The sequence below is a fragment of the Eriocheir sinensis genome, chromosome 22 (assembly GCF_024679095.1).
Source record: "Eriocheir sinensis breed Jianghai 21 chromosome 22, ASM2467909v1, whole genome shotgun sequence".
In the NCBI taxonomy this organism is placed as follows: domain Eukaryota; kingdom Metazoa; phylum Arthropoda; class Malacostraca; order Decapoda; family Varunidae; genus Eriocheir; species Eriocheir sinensis.
In genome coordinates this window covers 983953-1001892 of record NC_066530.1, presented here as the reverse complement: position 1 = coordinate 1001892, position 17940 = coordinate 983953, and the positions used below count along the sequence as shown (strand labels likewise).

The following is a 17940-nucleotide window of genomic DNA, read 5'->3' as shown; positions in this document are numbered from 1 at the left end:
AATAAGCTATTTCCTGGTATAGGAGGAAAGGAGAAAGAGAGGAAGGAAAAAGGAGAAAAATGGACTTGAACGTGGAGGAGAAAATGAACGAAACCACCAAAATTAAGCCGGAAAAAAACACAGACCTTAATAAAAGTGGAGATAGGAGAGAAATGGAGAGGAGGAGGAGGAAGAGGAAGACAGGAGGAGGAAGAAGAAAGATTAAGCTATTTTTTGGTGTAGGAGGAAAGGAGGAAGAGGTGGAGGAAAGTGGAGGAAAATGGATTTGAACTTGGAGGAGGAAATGAACAAAACCACCAAAATTATGCTGGAGAAATACACAGACCTTGATAAAAGTGGAGATAACCGGGAAATGGAGAGGAAGAGGAGGAAGAGGAAGACAGGAGGAGGAAGAGAAAATATTAAGCTATTTTTTAGTAAGAGAGGAAAGGAGGAAGAGGTGGAGGAAAGTGGAGGAAAATGGACTTGAACTTGGAGGAGGAAATAACGAAACCATCAAAATTACGTTGGAGAAATACACAGACCTTGGTAAAAGTGGAGATAGGAGAGGAATGGAGAGGAAGAGGAGGAAGATGAAGACAGGAAGAGGAAGAGGAAAGATTAAGCTATTTTTTGGAGTAAGAGAAAAGGAGGAAGAGGTGGAGGAAAATGGACTTGAACTTGGAGGAGGAAATGAACGAAACAACCAAAATTATGCTGGAGAAATACACAGACCTTGATAAAAGTGAAGATAACCGGGAAATGGAGAGGAAAGGAGGAAGAGGTGGAGGAAAGTGGAGGAAAATGGACTTGAACTTGGAGGAGGAAATAACGAAACCATCAAAATTACGTTGGAGAAATACACAGACCTTGATAAAAGTGGAGATAGGAGGGGAATGGAGAGGAGGAGGAAGAGGAAGACAGGAAGAGGAAAGATTAAGCTATTTTTTGGTATAGGAGGAAAGGAGGAAGAGAGGAGAGAAAAGGGAGAAAAATGAACTTGAACTTGGAGGAGGAAATGAACAAAACCACCAAAATTTCGCTGGAGAAATACACAGACCTTGATAAAAGTGGAGATAACAGGGAAGCCAAGAGGAAGAGGAGGAAGAGGAAAACAGGAGGAGGAAGAGGAAAGATTAAGCTATTTTTTGGTAAAGGAGGAAAGGAGGAAGAAAGGAAGGAAATGGGAGAGAAATGGAGTTGAACTTGGAGGAGGATATGAACGAAATCACCAAAATTATGCCGGAGAAAGGCACAGACCTTGGTAAAAGTGGAGATAGGAGAGGAACGAAGAGGAGGAGGAAGAAGCGGAAGATGGGAGGAGGAAGAGGAAAGATTAAGCAATTTTCTGGCATAGGAGGAAAGGAGGAGGAAGTGGAGGAAACAGGAGAAAAATAGAGGAAAGTGTGGAGAGAAATGACCTGTTCTTGAGGCAGCCCCTGACCTGACGTAGCCTGGGGCCTGAGCATACACAGGGGGTGCGTTGCTTCACTCACCCACTACCTTCATGCATTTTCCCCCAAGCCATGAGGTGTGTGGGGTGTCCCCCTGGTGGTCTCCTGGGCTCACTGGAGGGCTGAGTCTGGTCTCATCTCAGCTCCTTCCCTGCAAGAACCATCACAGAGTTAGTGTGCGTGCGTGTGTGTGTGTGTGTGCGTCAACTTCAACTGGCAATATCTCAGAATCCACATCAGTTAAGAACACAATATTTTAACACAAGATGCTCCTAACACCCACCTACAACATCTATAACTGGCAGTGCTCATAACCTTATAGCTCCTGAGAAATTTGCACTTAACTAAAAACTTTTCAACAAAAAATTTCAAAACTCAATGACAAATTCAACTGGCAATATCTCAGAATCCACATCAGTTAAGAACACAAGATTCTAAAACAAGATGCTCCTAACACTCATCTACAACATCTATAACTGGCAGCGCTCATAACCTTATAGCTCATGAGAAATTTGCACTTAGCTAAAAACTTTCCAACCCAGCAAGACACAACTGACCTCACCTGACCTGACCTTACAGACCCAGGGCCGTGTTAACCCGAGAATTGTGGGTCCCTAGAAAGGTCGGTTTAGGGGCCGTATGACTTCAAGTGATGCTTGGCTTGAGTCTCCTTCCACAGGGTCATCAGAAGGCTGCTTGTGTGAGGGACAAGCCTGCAATGTCAACAAGGTGATCAGGAAGAGAGACAAGGTGAGGTATTATTGGCATTTTTCTCTCCTTTCCTCCACTTTACCTCCACGTCCCTCCACATCAAATTATTCCTCCACTCTTTCTCTTTAATTTGACACCAAGCAAGCCCCAAAAAGCCCAACGACAGAGGAAGAAAAGCCTGAAATTTGACAACTTTTACAATCAAAATTTGACCAAATCTCGAGAAACGGCAGAGGAAGGTCTAATATTTTTTGCATTTTCTCTCTTTTCCTCCGCTTTACCTCCACGTCCCTCCACACCAAATTATTCCTCCAATCTTCCTCTTTAATTTGACACTAAACAAGCCCAAAAAAGCCTCAGAACAGAGGAGAAAAAGCCTGATATATGACAACTTTTCCTACCAAATTCTGATCAAATCTCGAGAAATGGTCGGAGGAAGGTCTAATATTTTTTGCATTTTGTCTCCTTTCCTCCGCTTTACCTCCACGTTCCTCCACACCAAATTCTTCCTCCACTTTTCCTCTTTAATTTGACACCAAGAAAGCCCCAAAAAGCCTGAGAACAGAGGAGAAAAAGCCTGAAATATGACAACTTTTCCTATCAAATTTAGACCAAATCTCGAGAAATGGCCGGAGGAAAGTCTAATATTTTTTTAATTTTCTCTCCTTTCCTCCGCTTTCCCTCCACGTCCCTCTACACCAAATTATTCCTCCACTCTTCCTCTTTAATATGACACCAAGCAAGCCCCAAAAAGCCTAACGACAGAGGAGAAAAAGCCTGGAATATGACAACTTTTCCTCCAGATTCTGACTACAGTAACTAATCCAGCCCTACTACTACTACTGCTACTTCTAACCTACTTACAAACACTACTTACAATACTTACGTTGACCTCCATGTGTCGGAAAATGCACTTGTCCTTGGCGCACTTGCCCGCCTTCCAGTAATGGCAGACTGTCTCGTTGCGAAGGGCCGCGGGCTCGTGGTGGAAAGGGCAGCCGTCACCCTGAAAAAAGTCGTAAGATTTTCACGGATTGTGGTTGACTGTGGCTAGAGAGATGGTTGTGGTGGCAGTAGAAAGCCAAATGGTGGTAGTTTTTATGGTGGCAATGGTGGTGATGTTGGTTGTGAGGGAGGTATGAAAAAAAGAAAAAATTAACGACTGGACTTACAGAAACTTTTTTTTCCCAGGTTTTGGTGGAAAAGTCGGTGAATTTTCATGGATTGTGGTTGACTGGGGATGGCTAGAAGGATGGTTGTGGCAGCAACAGAAAGCCAAATGGTGGTAGTTTTTATGGTGGCAATGGTGGTGATGTCAGTTGAAAGTATGAAAAAAAGAAAAAATTTAACGACTGGACTTACAGAAACTCATTTTTTTCCGAGGTTCTGATGAAAAAGTCGGTGAATTTTCATGGATTGTGGTTGACTGGGGAAGGCTAGAGGGATGGTTGTGGCAGCAGTAGAAAGCCAAATAGTGGTAGTAGTAGTAGTAGTAGTAGTAGTAGTAGTAGTAGTAGTAGTAGTAGTAGTAGTAGCAGCAGCAGCAGGTTACCTTAGAGCAGGAGGAGTAATAGTAGAAGTAGCAGTCGGCATCCTTCCTCTCGCCCAGCATCTGCAAAAATGTAAATAGCTAAATAAATGAAGAAATAAACAGGAAAAATATTGATAGGATGTCTTTAAACTTTGGCTCACAGCTTACAAACAATACTGGCCTAAAGGGTGCGGCCACACTGCACGCGGTGGTTTGCTGGGAAGGTAGCGGCTCAGAGGCAAGAACAAACACATGTTATCTAATACGAGTGGCCATACCGGACGCGGGTAGCGGGTTCCCTCCAAGCTTACCCGCTACCCTCCCAGCTACGTGAACCCGCATGTCGGTTAAAATCGCTCAGTGGCTTCAAACTATCACCAGGGTCTTTAAGCAATCCCTGGAAATGACCCAAACTCCCACGAGAACGGTATCAAATATGTGTTTCCTGGGCGCCGCATCGCTTAAGTATATGGGCTTGAAGGGAAAGGTTGCCCGATCCCTTCTTGGGAGTTCACGAATACACTCTGAAGCAGATTAACCGAACGAAGATTAGAGGGAATGAGACGTGAAATTAATCTTAGGAGAACCGAGAGAGAGTTTACGACTAACACCTGTTGATGCCGCGTGGACCAAGAGGAACAGACAGCCAGGCACAGAACATATGGGACGCAGAAACTAGAGAAGAGAAAAACTAAACAAAGAAAGAAACACGATCAACAAACTTACTGAGCGAAACTATAAGGGAATAAGACGCGCCATTAATTATATGAAGACGGAAAAGGCCGGAGAGAGAGAGAGAGAGAGAGAGAGAGAGAGAGAGAGAGAGAGAGAGAGAGAGATAATGGATTAGCTTGACGAGTGTTAGTAAAGTCTCCGGAGTTGACATTCACATTTGAGTATTCCACTCTATCCGGTTAGGGGGAGAAGGAGGAGGAGGAGGAGGAATACATAGGAAGAACAGACACCAGAAGACCTATCGGTCTATGACGTGGGTGTCTGTTTACTACCGCTACTACTAGTAATCTACGTGTGGTAGGACAGGACAAAATAGATGAAGGCTCCTCCCCACCCACCTCTCCCTCCGACAACATGCTGGCAGGAAATAGAAGAGAACACCATGTACCTTTAAGGAAGAAAGGGCCATGGAAATTTTACAGTAAAGAGAGAAATAAGAGGAAATTACTACCCTTAACTTACACTACTAGCAACCTAAGCTGTGGGGGAAAATGACTTCTTTACATAAGAACATAAGAACACTGAAACACAAGGAGACTGGAAGAGGCCGAGTGGCCTACACAGGGCAGCCTCAGGATCCCCCCTAATACTCACGATGGGTGAGGTGTAGTTTCAGGGGCACAGGTGGAGGCTTGATACTCGTTTTACCGGCGGTACTAGGCACGGCACCAGTAACCTGTCACCTTACTGCACCCACACCTCACTCCACCTGTCATGCGGACATTAACTGTTGCTTTACTCTATTGTTAACTTACGCTACTTGCAATCTAGGTTGTGGGGGAGAATAATATGGATTTAGGTTGACGTCTTGCTACAATCTGTCTGAAAACATGCGAAGAAGGGTCAGTATAATCTTATATCCCTGAAGTACTTATCCAATGAAGACTTGAAGCTATTGATATTCTGCGCGCTAACTACTGACGGTGGGAGTCTATTCCAGTGATCGACGACTCTATTATTGAAAAAACTTTTGCGCACCAATGTGTTACATCGGTTTCCCTTTAACTTCATACCGTTGCTGGGTGTTCTTGTGTTGGTGTCTCTCTGAAATAGACTATCTGGTTTAATGTTGTCGAATCCATTAAGGATTTTGAACACTTCAATTAAGTCCCCTCTTATCCTTCGCTTTTTTAGGGAAAACATATCTAAACGCTTTAAACGCTCGTCGTATGGCAAGTTTCGGAGCGCTGGAATTTGTTTGGTTGCTCGTCGCTGTATCCTTTCTAGCAAAACTTGATCTTTGATAAAGTTCGGTGACCAGAACTGAACGGCGTATTCTAGGTGTGGTCTTACAAATGCTAAATATAATCTCTTCATAAGTTCGGGTGATTTATAATCAAAGTTTCTTGATATTAATTCTAACATCATATTGGCTTTTTTACTCGCTGCAGAACGTTGATCACTCATTTTAAGAGTGTTACTGATGATGACACCAAGATCTTTTTCTTGTTTTACTTTGCTGAGCTCATGTCCTTGAATCTGATATTTAAAGTTGGGATTTTTTTCACCTATGTGCATTACTTTACATTTATCTATCTTAAAACTCATTTGCCATTTTTCGCTCCAGTCGGCAAGTCTTATTAAGTCTGATTGAATATTCTCGCAACTTTGACTGTTCATTACCGTACCTCCTAATTTGGTGTCGTCGGCGAATTTGGCTACTTTTCATAGGATATCAGTTTCTAAGTCGTTCACGTAAATTATGAATAGTGTTGGCCCCAGGACCGAACCTTGGGGCACGCCACTGGTGACGGGTTGCCAATCCGATGCTTCACCATTAAGAACTACACGTTGTTCTCTGTTGGTGAGCCAGTCATGAATCCACGCACATAGATGGTCGTTAATACCGTGGGAACGCAGTAGGAGTAGGAGTAGGAGGAGGAGGAGGAGGAGGAGGAGCAGGAGGAGGAGGAGGAGGAGGAGGAGGAGCAGGAGGAGGAGGAGGAGGAGGAGGAGGAGGAGGAGGAGGAGGAGGAGGAGCAGGAGGAGGAGAAGGAGGAGGATGAGGAGGAACACAAAAGAACACAAAGGAAGAACAAGCAACAGCAGACCTGCTGGTCCTTACGAGGCTGTTTGTGACAAGCTGCACTAACAATCTAATCAAAGGTGGAAGATGAAGGACAGCAAAGGCGAAGGCTATTCCCCACCCCCCCATCCCTCCAGCCAAAGCTGGCAGGAAAGGAAAAAGAACCATGCAGCATGGAAAAACTGCATGGAATTTATGTACGAAAGAGGAAAGAACTACCATTACTGCTACCACTAACCGGGCGATAAAAGCGGACAAGGACACCAGTATTCGAAAGAACTTAACGTTATTACGACAATGAGTAATATCTTAGTTGCTGGTTGGGTTCAAAACACTTGTCTAATCTATTCTTGAAGGCCGTAACTGTTGTACTATCAACGACATCACAGGGCAGAGAGTTCCAAACATTAACAACTCGATTGAAGAAGAAGTGTTTAGTTTCGTGCGACGAGAATCTTTTACCACTTATCTTCAAATTGTGATTTCTTCTTGTTCTATTTGATCGATCAATTGTAAAGTAATCTTCCGCATTAATATCACTGAATCCTTTAAATTTAAACACTTTTATTAGATCGCCTCGCATTCTTCGTTTTGACAGGCTGAATAAATTTACTTCTTTAAGCCTTTGTTCATATGATAAATTTCTCAACCTAGGAATCATCTTTGTTACTCTTCGTTGAACCCGTTCCAACTTTTCTATGTCTTTTCTGTAATAGGGAGACCAAAACTGTACACAGTACTCCAGACGGGGTTGAACCAATGAATTATACAGTTTTAATATTACTTTTTCCGATTTATTATTAAAGACTCGTCCGATGAAGCCAACCAATTTGTTTGCAGTTTTAACTACCTCTGAACAATGCTGACCGGGCTTTAAATCGCTTGATATAGTGATTCCAAGATCCTTTTCTTTACTTACTGCAGAAAGTTGTTGGCCATTCATTACGTACGCGATTGTTATTTTTTCCGATGTGCAACACTTTACATTTCTCAACGTTAAATTTCATTTGCCATTGATTGGCCCAACGTGCAAGTCGATCTAGATCTGATTGTAAAGCTTCTTCGTCGAGTGTCGCAGTTACTTTACAAGCAATTTTTGTGTCATCAGCAAATTTTGATACTTTGCAAGTGAGCCCATCATCGATATCATTAACATAAATTAAGAAGAGCATGGGGCCAAGCACTGATCCTTGAGGTACGCCGCTTTTGACATCGAGCCAGTTAGATGTAACACCGTTTAGAACTACTCTCTGTTTCCGCTCAGAGAGCCAGTCCGCAAGCCAATTGTGAATGTTACCCGAGATACCGTGCGCCAGTAGTTTGCTGAGCAATCGTTGGTGGGGGACCTTATCAAATGCCTTTTGAAAATCCAGATATATGATATCTACTGATCTGCTTTCATCGAACACTTCAAAAATATAATGAAAAAATCAAGTAAGTTAGTTAAACACGAACGTTTACTACGGAAGCCATGTTGCGAATTATTTATCATATTATTTTCTTTGAAAAATTTCACCATATTGTCGCGAATGATAGTCTCCATTAACTTACAAACAATCGATGTCAGGCTAATTGGTCGATAGTTTCCTGGATGAGACTTGTCCCCCTTTTTGAAAACTGGTGTGACATTTGCAAGTTTCCAATCTGACGGAACTTTTCCAGCTGTTAAAGATTTATTGAATATGATGGAGAGCGGTTTACAAATTTGATGTTTGATTTCTTTTAAGACCCTAGGGGTAATTTTGTCTGGACCAGGAGCTTTGCTTACTTTAATCTTTTCAATTGTGCGTAAAATGTCACTTTCTACGATGAGCACGCCACTTAACATCTTTTCGGTCCTTCTAACCTCCGCAGTTGAAGTGATAAACAATCTTCGTCGGTAAATACGGATGCGAAAAAGTTATTTAGGATTGTAGCCATTTCATTTTCATCGTTCGTGTGGTTACCATTATCATTAGCAAGCGGTTCGATACCACAAGTGAGTGACTTTTTATTATTTACATAGCTAAAAAATTCTTTATGATTAGATTTACTCGTTTCCGCTATATATTCTTCAAGATTTTTCTTGCTTCGTTTTATTAATTTCTTGGTTTCGCAGCGAATTCTGTCCAACTTTAGTTTGTCAGCCTCGCTCTGAGATGATATGTACCTACTGTATACGCGTTTTTTAAGAGATAGGCTATTTTGAATTTCGTTATTCCACCATTTGGGTTTCTTCTTAAAAGCTGAACGTCTGTTACGATAGGGTACGCATATGCTTATGGCATTGTTCAATATTGTGGCGAAGGCCCCCCCAAGATTTATCAATATCTGTTTCCGCCGAGATTTCAGTCCAGCCAGAATTATTTAGAATTAATCGGAGTCTTACGAAATTCGCTCTCTGATAATCAGGCACCTTTTCTTTACTAGGAGTTACTTTACTTTCTTTCATATTGATGCTGAATGTGATTGTTCGGTGATCGCTAGAACTAAAAACTGGACCAACATTTACTTCGTTAACTAGATCAGCTGTCGTTGAAAAGATAAGGTCAAGTATATTATTTTCCCGAGTCGGTTCTTGAACGTGTTGATGTAAATCACTTTCTAGTAAATTTGTGTACAGGTCGAGCCCTGTATGACAGTTCAACGGTTCACCCCATCTTTTCACTGGCAAGGTAAAGTCCCCAACAATTACTGCCTCGCAATTGCTACTTGTTTCTAATAATAATTCACTTAATGCGTGGTCGATATCAAGAGTCTGCCTTGGCGGTCTGTAGATAAGTCCAATTACTATTTTAAGAGATTTATTTTTAATTTCAATGAAGACCGTGTCTACATTGGTTATAATATCTGTTTTCACGGATACTGGATGGAAAGAGTTGTGGATATAAAAGATAACGCCTCCACCCTGTCTGTTCTCTCTTTCATGACTAAAGATGGTATAACCTGGTAATCTATATTCCGCAATGAAATCTCTATTTGAAGTGTCTATCCAAGATTCTGTGACTCCGATGATGTGATAATGATTTGTAGCTGCGAGGACTTCTAAGTCTTCAAATTTGTTACGTAGGCTACGAGCGTTTACATAACAAGCTTTAATGTGATTCGAGTCGGGGGTTTTGCGGGTTGAGTACTCCCTTACGGTGGAGCTGCTGGTGTTCTCGCCTCTGGGTTTTTTGGCTTTCGAAGAGCCACTTGGTCACAGAGCAGCCTCCCGAAACGGGCTGTTTCAACACGGTTTAAGTGGATGCCATCAGGAAGGAACAAGTCTGAATCGTAGTAAAAATTGTTACACAAGTTAGCGAACTGGACGTTTTCTTGTGAGCAAAGGGACTGAAGTCTGTTGTTTGTGCTGAAAGCCTTACTGTAAAAGCTAGATTCGGCACCGACCCTCGGGAGGATTCCTGAGATTATGATGTTACTGGCATCCGTTTTACGTTTATACTGCTTGATCATGCGGCGGTATTTCTCAAGCAGTTCCTCAGAACGGGTTGTCTTTACGTCATTTGTCCTCGCGTAAATGACAAAGAGGGTGTTTCGGTCGGCATTTCTCGTGACATCATCGCACGCTGCGGTGATGTCGTCCAGTCTGGCACCTGGATAGCAGTAACGTTTTCTGCGGCCGTTTGATGAACGACCACAGAACTCAACCAGCTGGCCACGCACCATGGAGTCCCCAACTAAGCGAGTCTCAAACTCATCCTCCATGGTGTCTGCCAGCTCCTGGAACCTATTAAAGGTAGTGGGGGTCAGTAAATTCTTGGTTGCCTGCTTCGATTTGGCTCCATTCCTTACAGGTTGGAACCCGACACCCTGTGATGCAGGAAGAGAAGTGTTAAGTGGGGCAGGCTGGAAGGTGTCCTGTGAGGCAAGCTGGGAGTTAGCCTGTGAAGCAGGCTGGGGGTTAGCCTGTGAAGCAGGCTGGGGGTCAGTCTGTGAAGCAGGCTGAGGGTCAGCCCGTAAGGCAGGCTGGCGGTTGTCCTGTGAGGCAGGCTGTCGGTTGTCCTGTGAGGCAGGCTGGGGGTTAGCCTGTGAGGCAGGCTGTGGGTTAGCCTGTGAGGCAGGCTGGGGGTTAGCCTGTGAGGCAGGCTGGGAGTCAACCTGTGAGGCAGGTAACACGTCCTCCCGTGAAGCAGGAGATTCGTCTGGAGAGGGCACAGTCTCGGTGGAGGGCCTCTCCACCATCGATGGTGGAGTCACTGCCACATTATTTGAAACAAATTCTTGAAGGGCTTCGAATTTCTTTTCAAGATCATTATGTTTGACTTTCCATTCAGTCACAGCCTTCTGAAGTTGTAATCTCTGAATGCAGAGGCGGCAAGTTCTACTCAGCTGGAAGTACTGAGCTGCAAATCGTCCGGGACACACGTCACACTTACGGAGGTTCGAAGGCATTGTTAGAAATTTAAGCGAGTTTACAGTTTGGGCAAATATCAAAAGCACTTTCGAAATAACTTAAAGTGTGACCATAAATTGAATTGTATAAAAATTGTGCATGGAAATTAGATACTGCTGTGTTAGATGCCTCCAACACTGGGAGTTCGCTCCCACAGGGTCTTGAAAACTCTTCAAAGACCAATCGCTTGTCCTGAGCCTCGGTCACGAGAGAGACTTTCACAACCCGGCGCGTTTCAGCTATTGTCCTCGAAGTTTTGTCCCATAGAACGGGGCCGGCGTAGTCACTCAGAGCAGAGCTGGCAAGGGAGGAGAGGAACCAGCAATTCGTTCCCACTTTCCGAAACGTCTAACCCAACTCTGCGACCCTTTCGAGGCCTGGCCAGTGGCACCTGTCACCAGGTGTTCTCCACCAACTCTAGAGAGTATCAGACGCCCTTCCTGAGAGACCAAAAAGCTGAAATATTCCTTGAGTATAAGAAAAACCCTCAGAAACTCTACCTAGAAGCCGGGAGGTACAACCTCAAATGGCCCACGAAAGACATCTCTTTCAGGAGAAAACAAGAACCAGCTGTTATGCAGAATAGGGATGGGAGTACCGTCGATAGAGGGGAGGGACGGGGAGCTCACACCGACAACTGGTTCCCAGGGAGGCTTTTTAGTGTAGAGGTCGCCACACTCCTCTACACCGCAGGCCTAAATAATTAGGCACGGTCCAGCTGACTAGGACCCTGGAACTCCAGCCATTGTCTCATAAAGAGATCCTCTGCCTTTTTTTTTTTTTTTTTTTTACAACAAAGGAGGCAGCTCAAGGGCAACAAAAAAAGAAAACAATAATAAAAAAAAAGCCCGCTACTCGCTGCTCCTAAAGTAAAGCAAAAGAGGTGGAAAAGGAGATCAAATACAGGAGGAGAGGTGTCCTGATACCCTCCTCTTGAAAGAGTTCAAGTCGTAGGCAGGAGGAAATACAGATGAAGGAAGATTGTTCCAGAGTTTACCAGCGTGAGGGATGAAAGAATGAAGATGCTGGTTAACTCTTGCATAAGGGGTTTGGACAGTATAGGGATGAGCATGAGTAGAAAGTCGAGTGCAGCGGGGCCATGAGGGGGAGGCATGCAGTTAGCAAGTTCAGAAGAGCAGTCAGCGTGGAAATATCGATAGAAGATAGAAAGAGAGGCAACATTGCGGCGGAATTTAAGAGGTAGAAGACTATCAGTATGAGGAGGAGAGCTGATGAGACGAAGAGCCTCAGCCTCCACTCTGTCCAGAAGAGCTGTGTGAGTGGAGCCCCCCCACACATGAGATGCATACTCCTGCAGTCCAATCCACCACTGCTGCTGCCCAGAGGCTTCACCGTGACCCTGGCACGGGAGACAGAGAACAGGAGGAGGAGGAGGAGGAGGGAGAATCATAATATCATAATTGTCACACACTCAGACTTTCATTTTCTCCTCCAATTTTTTTCTTCTCTCTCTCTCTCTCTCTCTCTCTCTCTCTCTCTCTCTCTCTCTCTCTCTCTCTCTCTCTCCCCGCACGCTGCCAGGCTTCTTGTCTCCATGCTTTTCAGAGACACGCCAACGACAACAAAGAGTAGTGATTGACGGATTTAACTCAGAGTGGGTGCCTGTCACTAGTGGCGTCCCTCAGGGCTCGGTCCTTGGCCCAGTGCTCTTCATTATTTACATCAACGACGTGGATGTTGGACTCAATAACCGCATTAGTAAATTTGCAGACGACACAAAGATTGGTAACTCGGTTCTCACTGACGAAGACAGGCAAAGCCTCCAAGAGGATTTGCACAAAATTTCAGCTTGGTCGGATAGATGGGAGATGCCCTTTAACGTAGACAAGTGCCAGGTCCTTCAAGTTGGAACGAGGAATAAGAAGTTCGAATACGAAATGCGCGGCGTTAAACTCAAAAGCGTTCAATGCGTCAAAGACTTGGGGGTCAAAATCGCGTCAAACCTCAAATTCTCACAGCAATGCATCGATGCAGCAAATAAAGCGAACAGAATGTTGGGCTTCATTAAAAGAAACTTTGTATTCAAGAATAAAGATGTAATACTCCGCTCTACAACAGTTTAGTCAGACCCCACTTGGAATATGCGGTACAGTTTGGTCCCCCACCATGCAAAGGATATTGCTAAATTAGAAGGTGTTCAGCGTCGAACAACGAAAATGATCCCTTCCTTGCGCAACAAATCCTCTGAAGAAAGGCTTTCTATCCTTAACATGTTCTCTCTTGAGAAACGTCGCCTCCGAGGAAAATTGATCGAATGTTTTAAAATACTTAATGGTTTCATGAATGTAGACAGATCAACATTGTTTATGATCGATGACAGTCTGCGCACGAGGAACAATGGCGTAAAACTCAGATGTAGACAAGTAAATTCAGATTGCACCAAATTTTTCTTCACCAACGTTGTAGTGCGAGAATGGAATAAGCTTCCACCATCAGTGGTCCAGTGTAACACGATTGACTCCTTCAAAAATAAGCTCGACCGTCACTTCCTTCAACTTAATATCAACTAGAGTAGAAATGCAACGATTTGGAGTCTTCTGATTAATGTAAAATCACTTAGGTTTAAGGACAGACCACCAAGTCTGGACCATGGGGTCTGTGTGGTCTGATTTTCTATGTAAATCTATGTAAATCCTCGTCGACAGACCGACTTGGTCGGCTAGATTTCGATCGCCGATAGAGTCGGTCTGTCGGCTCCCTGCTACGGGCCGCCTATGGCAAAGGCCCGTGCTCCCTCTTGCAAGAGGGAGCAATCTCCCCCCCCCCCCCCCCATGCTTCCTTTCTTCTCTTTCGTCTCCATCATTTTCTGATTTTTTCCCTTCTTTTGTCTACCTCTTGTTCTTCTTCTTTAACTTCTTCTTGTTACTGTTGTTGTTCTTCTTCCCTTGCTCTTCTTTCTTTTCCTTTGTATTCTTTTCTTCTTCATTCTTCCCTTTCGTCTCCATTCTTTTCTGGTTATTTCCCTTCCTTTCGCCTGCTGCTAAGAGGACAAGGCTAAGGGTGTCGCAGGCGGCGCCATGTCAAGGCGTGTACTTGTACCCGCGCGCAACATCCTGTCCCAGCGCTGAAAACAGGAGAATGATCTAAGACGTCCAGTGTCTCCCTCTTCGTGACGCGAGTGGTCGCTGCTCGTTGAAATATCCAGAGTATATACTCTGGAAATATCTATCCAAGCTGGGAAGGGGTGCGCACGACTCGATCCCTATACCCCCCCCCCCCCCGCACACACACACACACACACACGGTGAGCCACGATGAACACCAGGCTGTCCTTATTCATGGTGTTTCTGAAGTCATTGTTGCCCGCGCCCGGAGCCTCCCTCAGCCCAGGCCTGGACCCACGCTGCCCCGCCGATACTACCATCTTGGGGGATGATGAATGGGCGAACATTACCACAATGCAAAATCTGACGTACGACTGGAGCAAATTCTTGTACGTGCACCCCGATCCAGCCTTCAAGGGGGTGAGGCTCGTGGCGGCGGGCGATGGCTGGCAGCAGGACGCCTGGTTCACGCTGGACAACACTTGCTTCCCTCTGGACGCACGGTGGTGGAGGTTGTGGGCACGTATACAGAGAAGGAGGAACGATGACAACAACAATGATGGCTTTCTTGGCTTTTATGTACGGACTGGTGATTGTTACCTTGCATGCCACAGAACAGGCCACTTCCTTAATGCCGTGAATGTTACTGTTGTGGCTCACGGGCCCTCAAGGTGGAGATTAACGTACCCGCGGCAATGCAGTGTAGAAGAACACATACAACACAGATACTCATGGATAAACTGCAACTCCCACCCCCCCACCACCACCACCACCATCGCCATCATAGTCGTGCCGGTGATGATTGGTGTTGCTGTTGTTGTTGTTGTTCTGCTAGTGGTGCTGACGAAGTGTTACCGGCAGCGAAGGGTAAATCCAGGTAAATCTCTCTCTCTCTCTCTCTCTCTCTCTCTCTCTCTCTCTAACACACTCGTTTATTCACTCTCTACTGCGGCATTTTTTCTCTTTTCTGAATACACTGATTTCCATTTTCTTGCCTGCTGAACCCAAGTAGTGACCTGCTGTCCTGTTCATTACTACAACAAGGCTAACTAGGGGCCGGCTCGTTCTGCTGGTGATCTTCTTGTCTTTCTAACTCACTACAATGGATAGATCTGTAGATGGATGGCCTACTCTTTTTTGTCTTCTTTTTCTTCTTTTCTTTCATCTTTTTTTTTCTTTTTCTTCTTCTCTTTCCTTTTTAACTTCTTTTTTCCACATTCTCCTTGTACTTCTCCTCTTTCCTCTTCTTTTTATCCTTTTTTTACTTTTTTTTCTTCTTCTCTTTCCTCTTCTTTTTATCCTTTTTTTACTTCTTCTTCTTCTTCTTTTCTTCTTCTTCTTTTTCTTCTTCTCCTCATTCCTCTTCTTTTTCCTTTTTCTCTTTTTTTCTTTTTCTTTTTCTTTCTCCTCCTCCTCCTTGTAGGAAGTGTCGCCACACTGGACTCGTTATCAGCGGAGGACGCGCATCCTGTCACCAGCTAACGTTTGGTCTCCAGGCTCGGGATCCCCAGACGTGTCCCTCTCACATAAACGATTTACAAAGGTCAAAAAGGAGATCAAACGGGTTTTCATGAGTGTTTTTTTTCACAATCATAGCATGGAAGAAGGGTCACACTACCACCAGTCATTAAACAACCCCTGGAAATATCTCAAAAATCCTTCAAGAAGCGTGTCAAATGTGTGTGCTGGCGCACCGACCCCCTCAAGCATTTACGGAGCTTAGGAATATATTGCAGCAGATTAATTAACTGAACATGGCGCGCAATTCTTTTATGTGAAGACGGAAGGGAGTTTAGGAATATATTGCAGCAGATTAATTAACTGAACATGGCGCGCAATTCTTTTATGTGAAGACGGAAGGGAGTTTAGGAATATATTGCAGCAGATTAATTAACTGAGCATGGCGCGCAATTCTTTTATGTGAAGACGGAAGGGAGTTTAGGAATACCTGCTGACGGTAACGGACGGAAAGAGACTGACAACTGACGCCCGAAACAGACAGACAGAATAAACATGGAACGCCAAAACAAGAGGAGAGAAAAACCAAAAAAAACAACAGCAAACAAACACGTCGAGCAGACAAACAAACAAAAAGAATGCACATTAAAGTATTTCACTATAAACAACTTTTGGGAATATTCGATTAAGGAGAAGGAGTAGGAGGAGTAGGAGGAGTAGGAGTAGGATGAGAAGAAGGAGGAGAGACAATCTTAACTTCATATCACATACGCTCAGACTTCCATTATCTCCTCCTATATATCCTTTTTTTTCTTCACCTCTCTCTCTCTCTCTCTCTCTCTCTCTCTCTCTCCCTTCGTGACGGTCGTCGTCGTCATCGTGGTAATGGTCACATTCTTCCCGCAGTGCCCCGCGTGCCGACGCGACGTGGACTGGCCGCCTCCTGGCGCGTCGGTGGCGAGGTGGCGGTCAGCGACAGCCACGTGGAGCCGCCCACGGGCCCCACCGTGCTCCCGCGCGTGGCGCCGCGGCAGCAGGAGCACATCTTCGACGACGACGACGAGGAGCACATCTACGACGAGTTCCCCGACCCTCTAATCTGCCAGCAGATCCCCGAGCCTCCAATCTACGAGGAGATCCCCGGGCCTCCAATCTACGAGGAGATCCCCGGGCCTCCAACCTACGAGAATATCTCCGAGCATCCACCCAGCCACGAGGCCGAAAACTTTGACTCCGATGATGGTGGTTACCTCACCCCGAGGCGAGCACCCCCGGGCACACCCTCAGGGCACCCAGCCAGCCACGAGGCCGAAAACTTAGACTCCGATGATGATGCTTACCTCACCCCGAGGCGAGCACCCATGGGCACACCCTCAGGGATCACAAAAGGCTGAGGGCGTGCGTGAGACCTCGCTCCCGACGCACGGGGTCACGGCCGCTGCCGCACCCAGGCCAGCACGCCACGCAGGGGTAAAGCCTCAGTCACACATTCACGACAATGACTCCCGGCGCCCTCCCGACATCAGACCACGCGCTGCCAGTTTTGGAATGTCGCGCTGCAAGACGTACGTAACGACCATCGTAAGTCCATCCCCTTGAGTGCCGACCATAGCCGATGTCGAAACGACGTTGTTGCGACGTCGTTGAGATGACATCCGACGGCCGTAGCTTATTCGCAACGGGTGACAGATATCGGGGAGGGCCCCGATTGTTTTGAAAATGTCCAAAACTGTCGGCGTGCGGCCCGACGGTGGGAGGCGTGGTCTGAGTCGGGAGAGCGCCGGGAGTCATAGTCGTGAATGTGTGACTCGGGCTTAAGCACTGCAGGATGAGGGCAACCAGGCGGCAGCACAGTGCCCTCCAGCCGAGCAGGGGGCAGCACCGTGCCCTCCAGACAAGCAGGGGGCAGCACCGTGCCCTCCAGACAAGCAGGGGGCAGCACCGTGCCCTCCAGACAAGCAGGCGGCAGCACCGTGCCCTCCGGACAAGCAGGGGGCAGCACCGTGCCCTCCAGACAACCAGGGGGCAGCATCGTGCCCTCCAGCCAAGCAGGGGGCAGCATCGTGCCACACACACACACACACACACACACACACAAGTACATTTTCCTGGACCGCCATACACTCCAGTTAGCCTGTCACATCTATTATACATATGTCACTATGTTAAAACTTCTTCACAGTATTGTCCGCCATACACTCCAGTTAGCCTGTCACATCTATTGTACATATGTCACTATGTTAAAACTTCTCCACAGTATTGTCCGCCATACACTGCAGTTAGCCTGATGCATCTATTGTACATATGTCACTATGTTAAAACTTCTCCACAGTATTGTCCGCCATACACTGCAGTTTGCCTGTTACATCTATTGTACATATGTCACTATGTTAAAACTTCTCCACAGTATTGTTCGCCATACACTGCAGTTTGCCTGTTACACATATCCTACGTGTGTCACTATGTTAAAACTTCTCCACAGTATTGTTCGCCATACACTGCAGTTTGCCTGTTACACATATCCTACGTGTGTCACTATGTTAAAACTTCTCCACAGTATTGTCCGCCATACACTCCAGTTAGCCTGTTACACATATCCTACGTG

General features: G+C 45.5%; 1 protein-coding gene and 1 long non-coding RNA gene across 2 annotated transcripts in view; one reads left to right on the top strand and one right to left on the bottom strand.

Annotated features, from left to right (window-relative positions):
• Positions 1 to 248: 248 nt before the first annotated feature.
• The window catches only part of LOC127001889 (uncharacterized), a 38335-nt gene continuing 20643 nt past the window's right edge, over positions 249 to 17940 (bottom strand). The window contains exons 2-6 of the long non-coding RNA XR_007755529.1: positions 3697 to 3756; positions 3031 to 3150; positions 1996 to 2146; positions 849 to 1584; positions 249 to 524 (exon numbers count right to left, since the gene is read on the bottom strand). This is a non-coding gene — a long non-coding RNA (uncharacterized LOC127001889). The remainder of the gene's footprint in view (positions 525 to 848; positions 1585 to 1995; positions 2147 to 3030; positions 3151 to 3696; positions 3757 to 17940) is intronic.
• LOC127001888 (uncharacterized) lies at positions 13619 to 17312 on the top strand. Its single transcript, XM_050867122.1, has 2 exons — positions 13619 to 14754; positions 16242 to 17312. Exons 1-2 carry the CDS (start codon positions 14088 to 14090, stop codon positions 16727 to 16729), a joined length of 1155 nt encoding a protein of 384 aa, XP_050723079.1. The 5' UTR covers positions 13619 to 14087; the 3' UTR covers positions 16730 to 17312.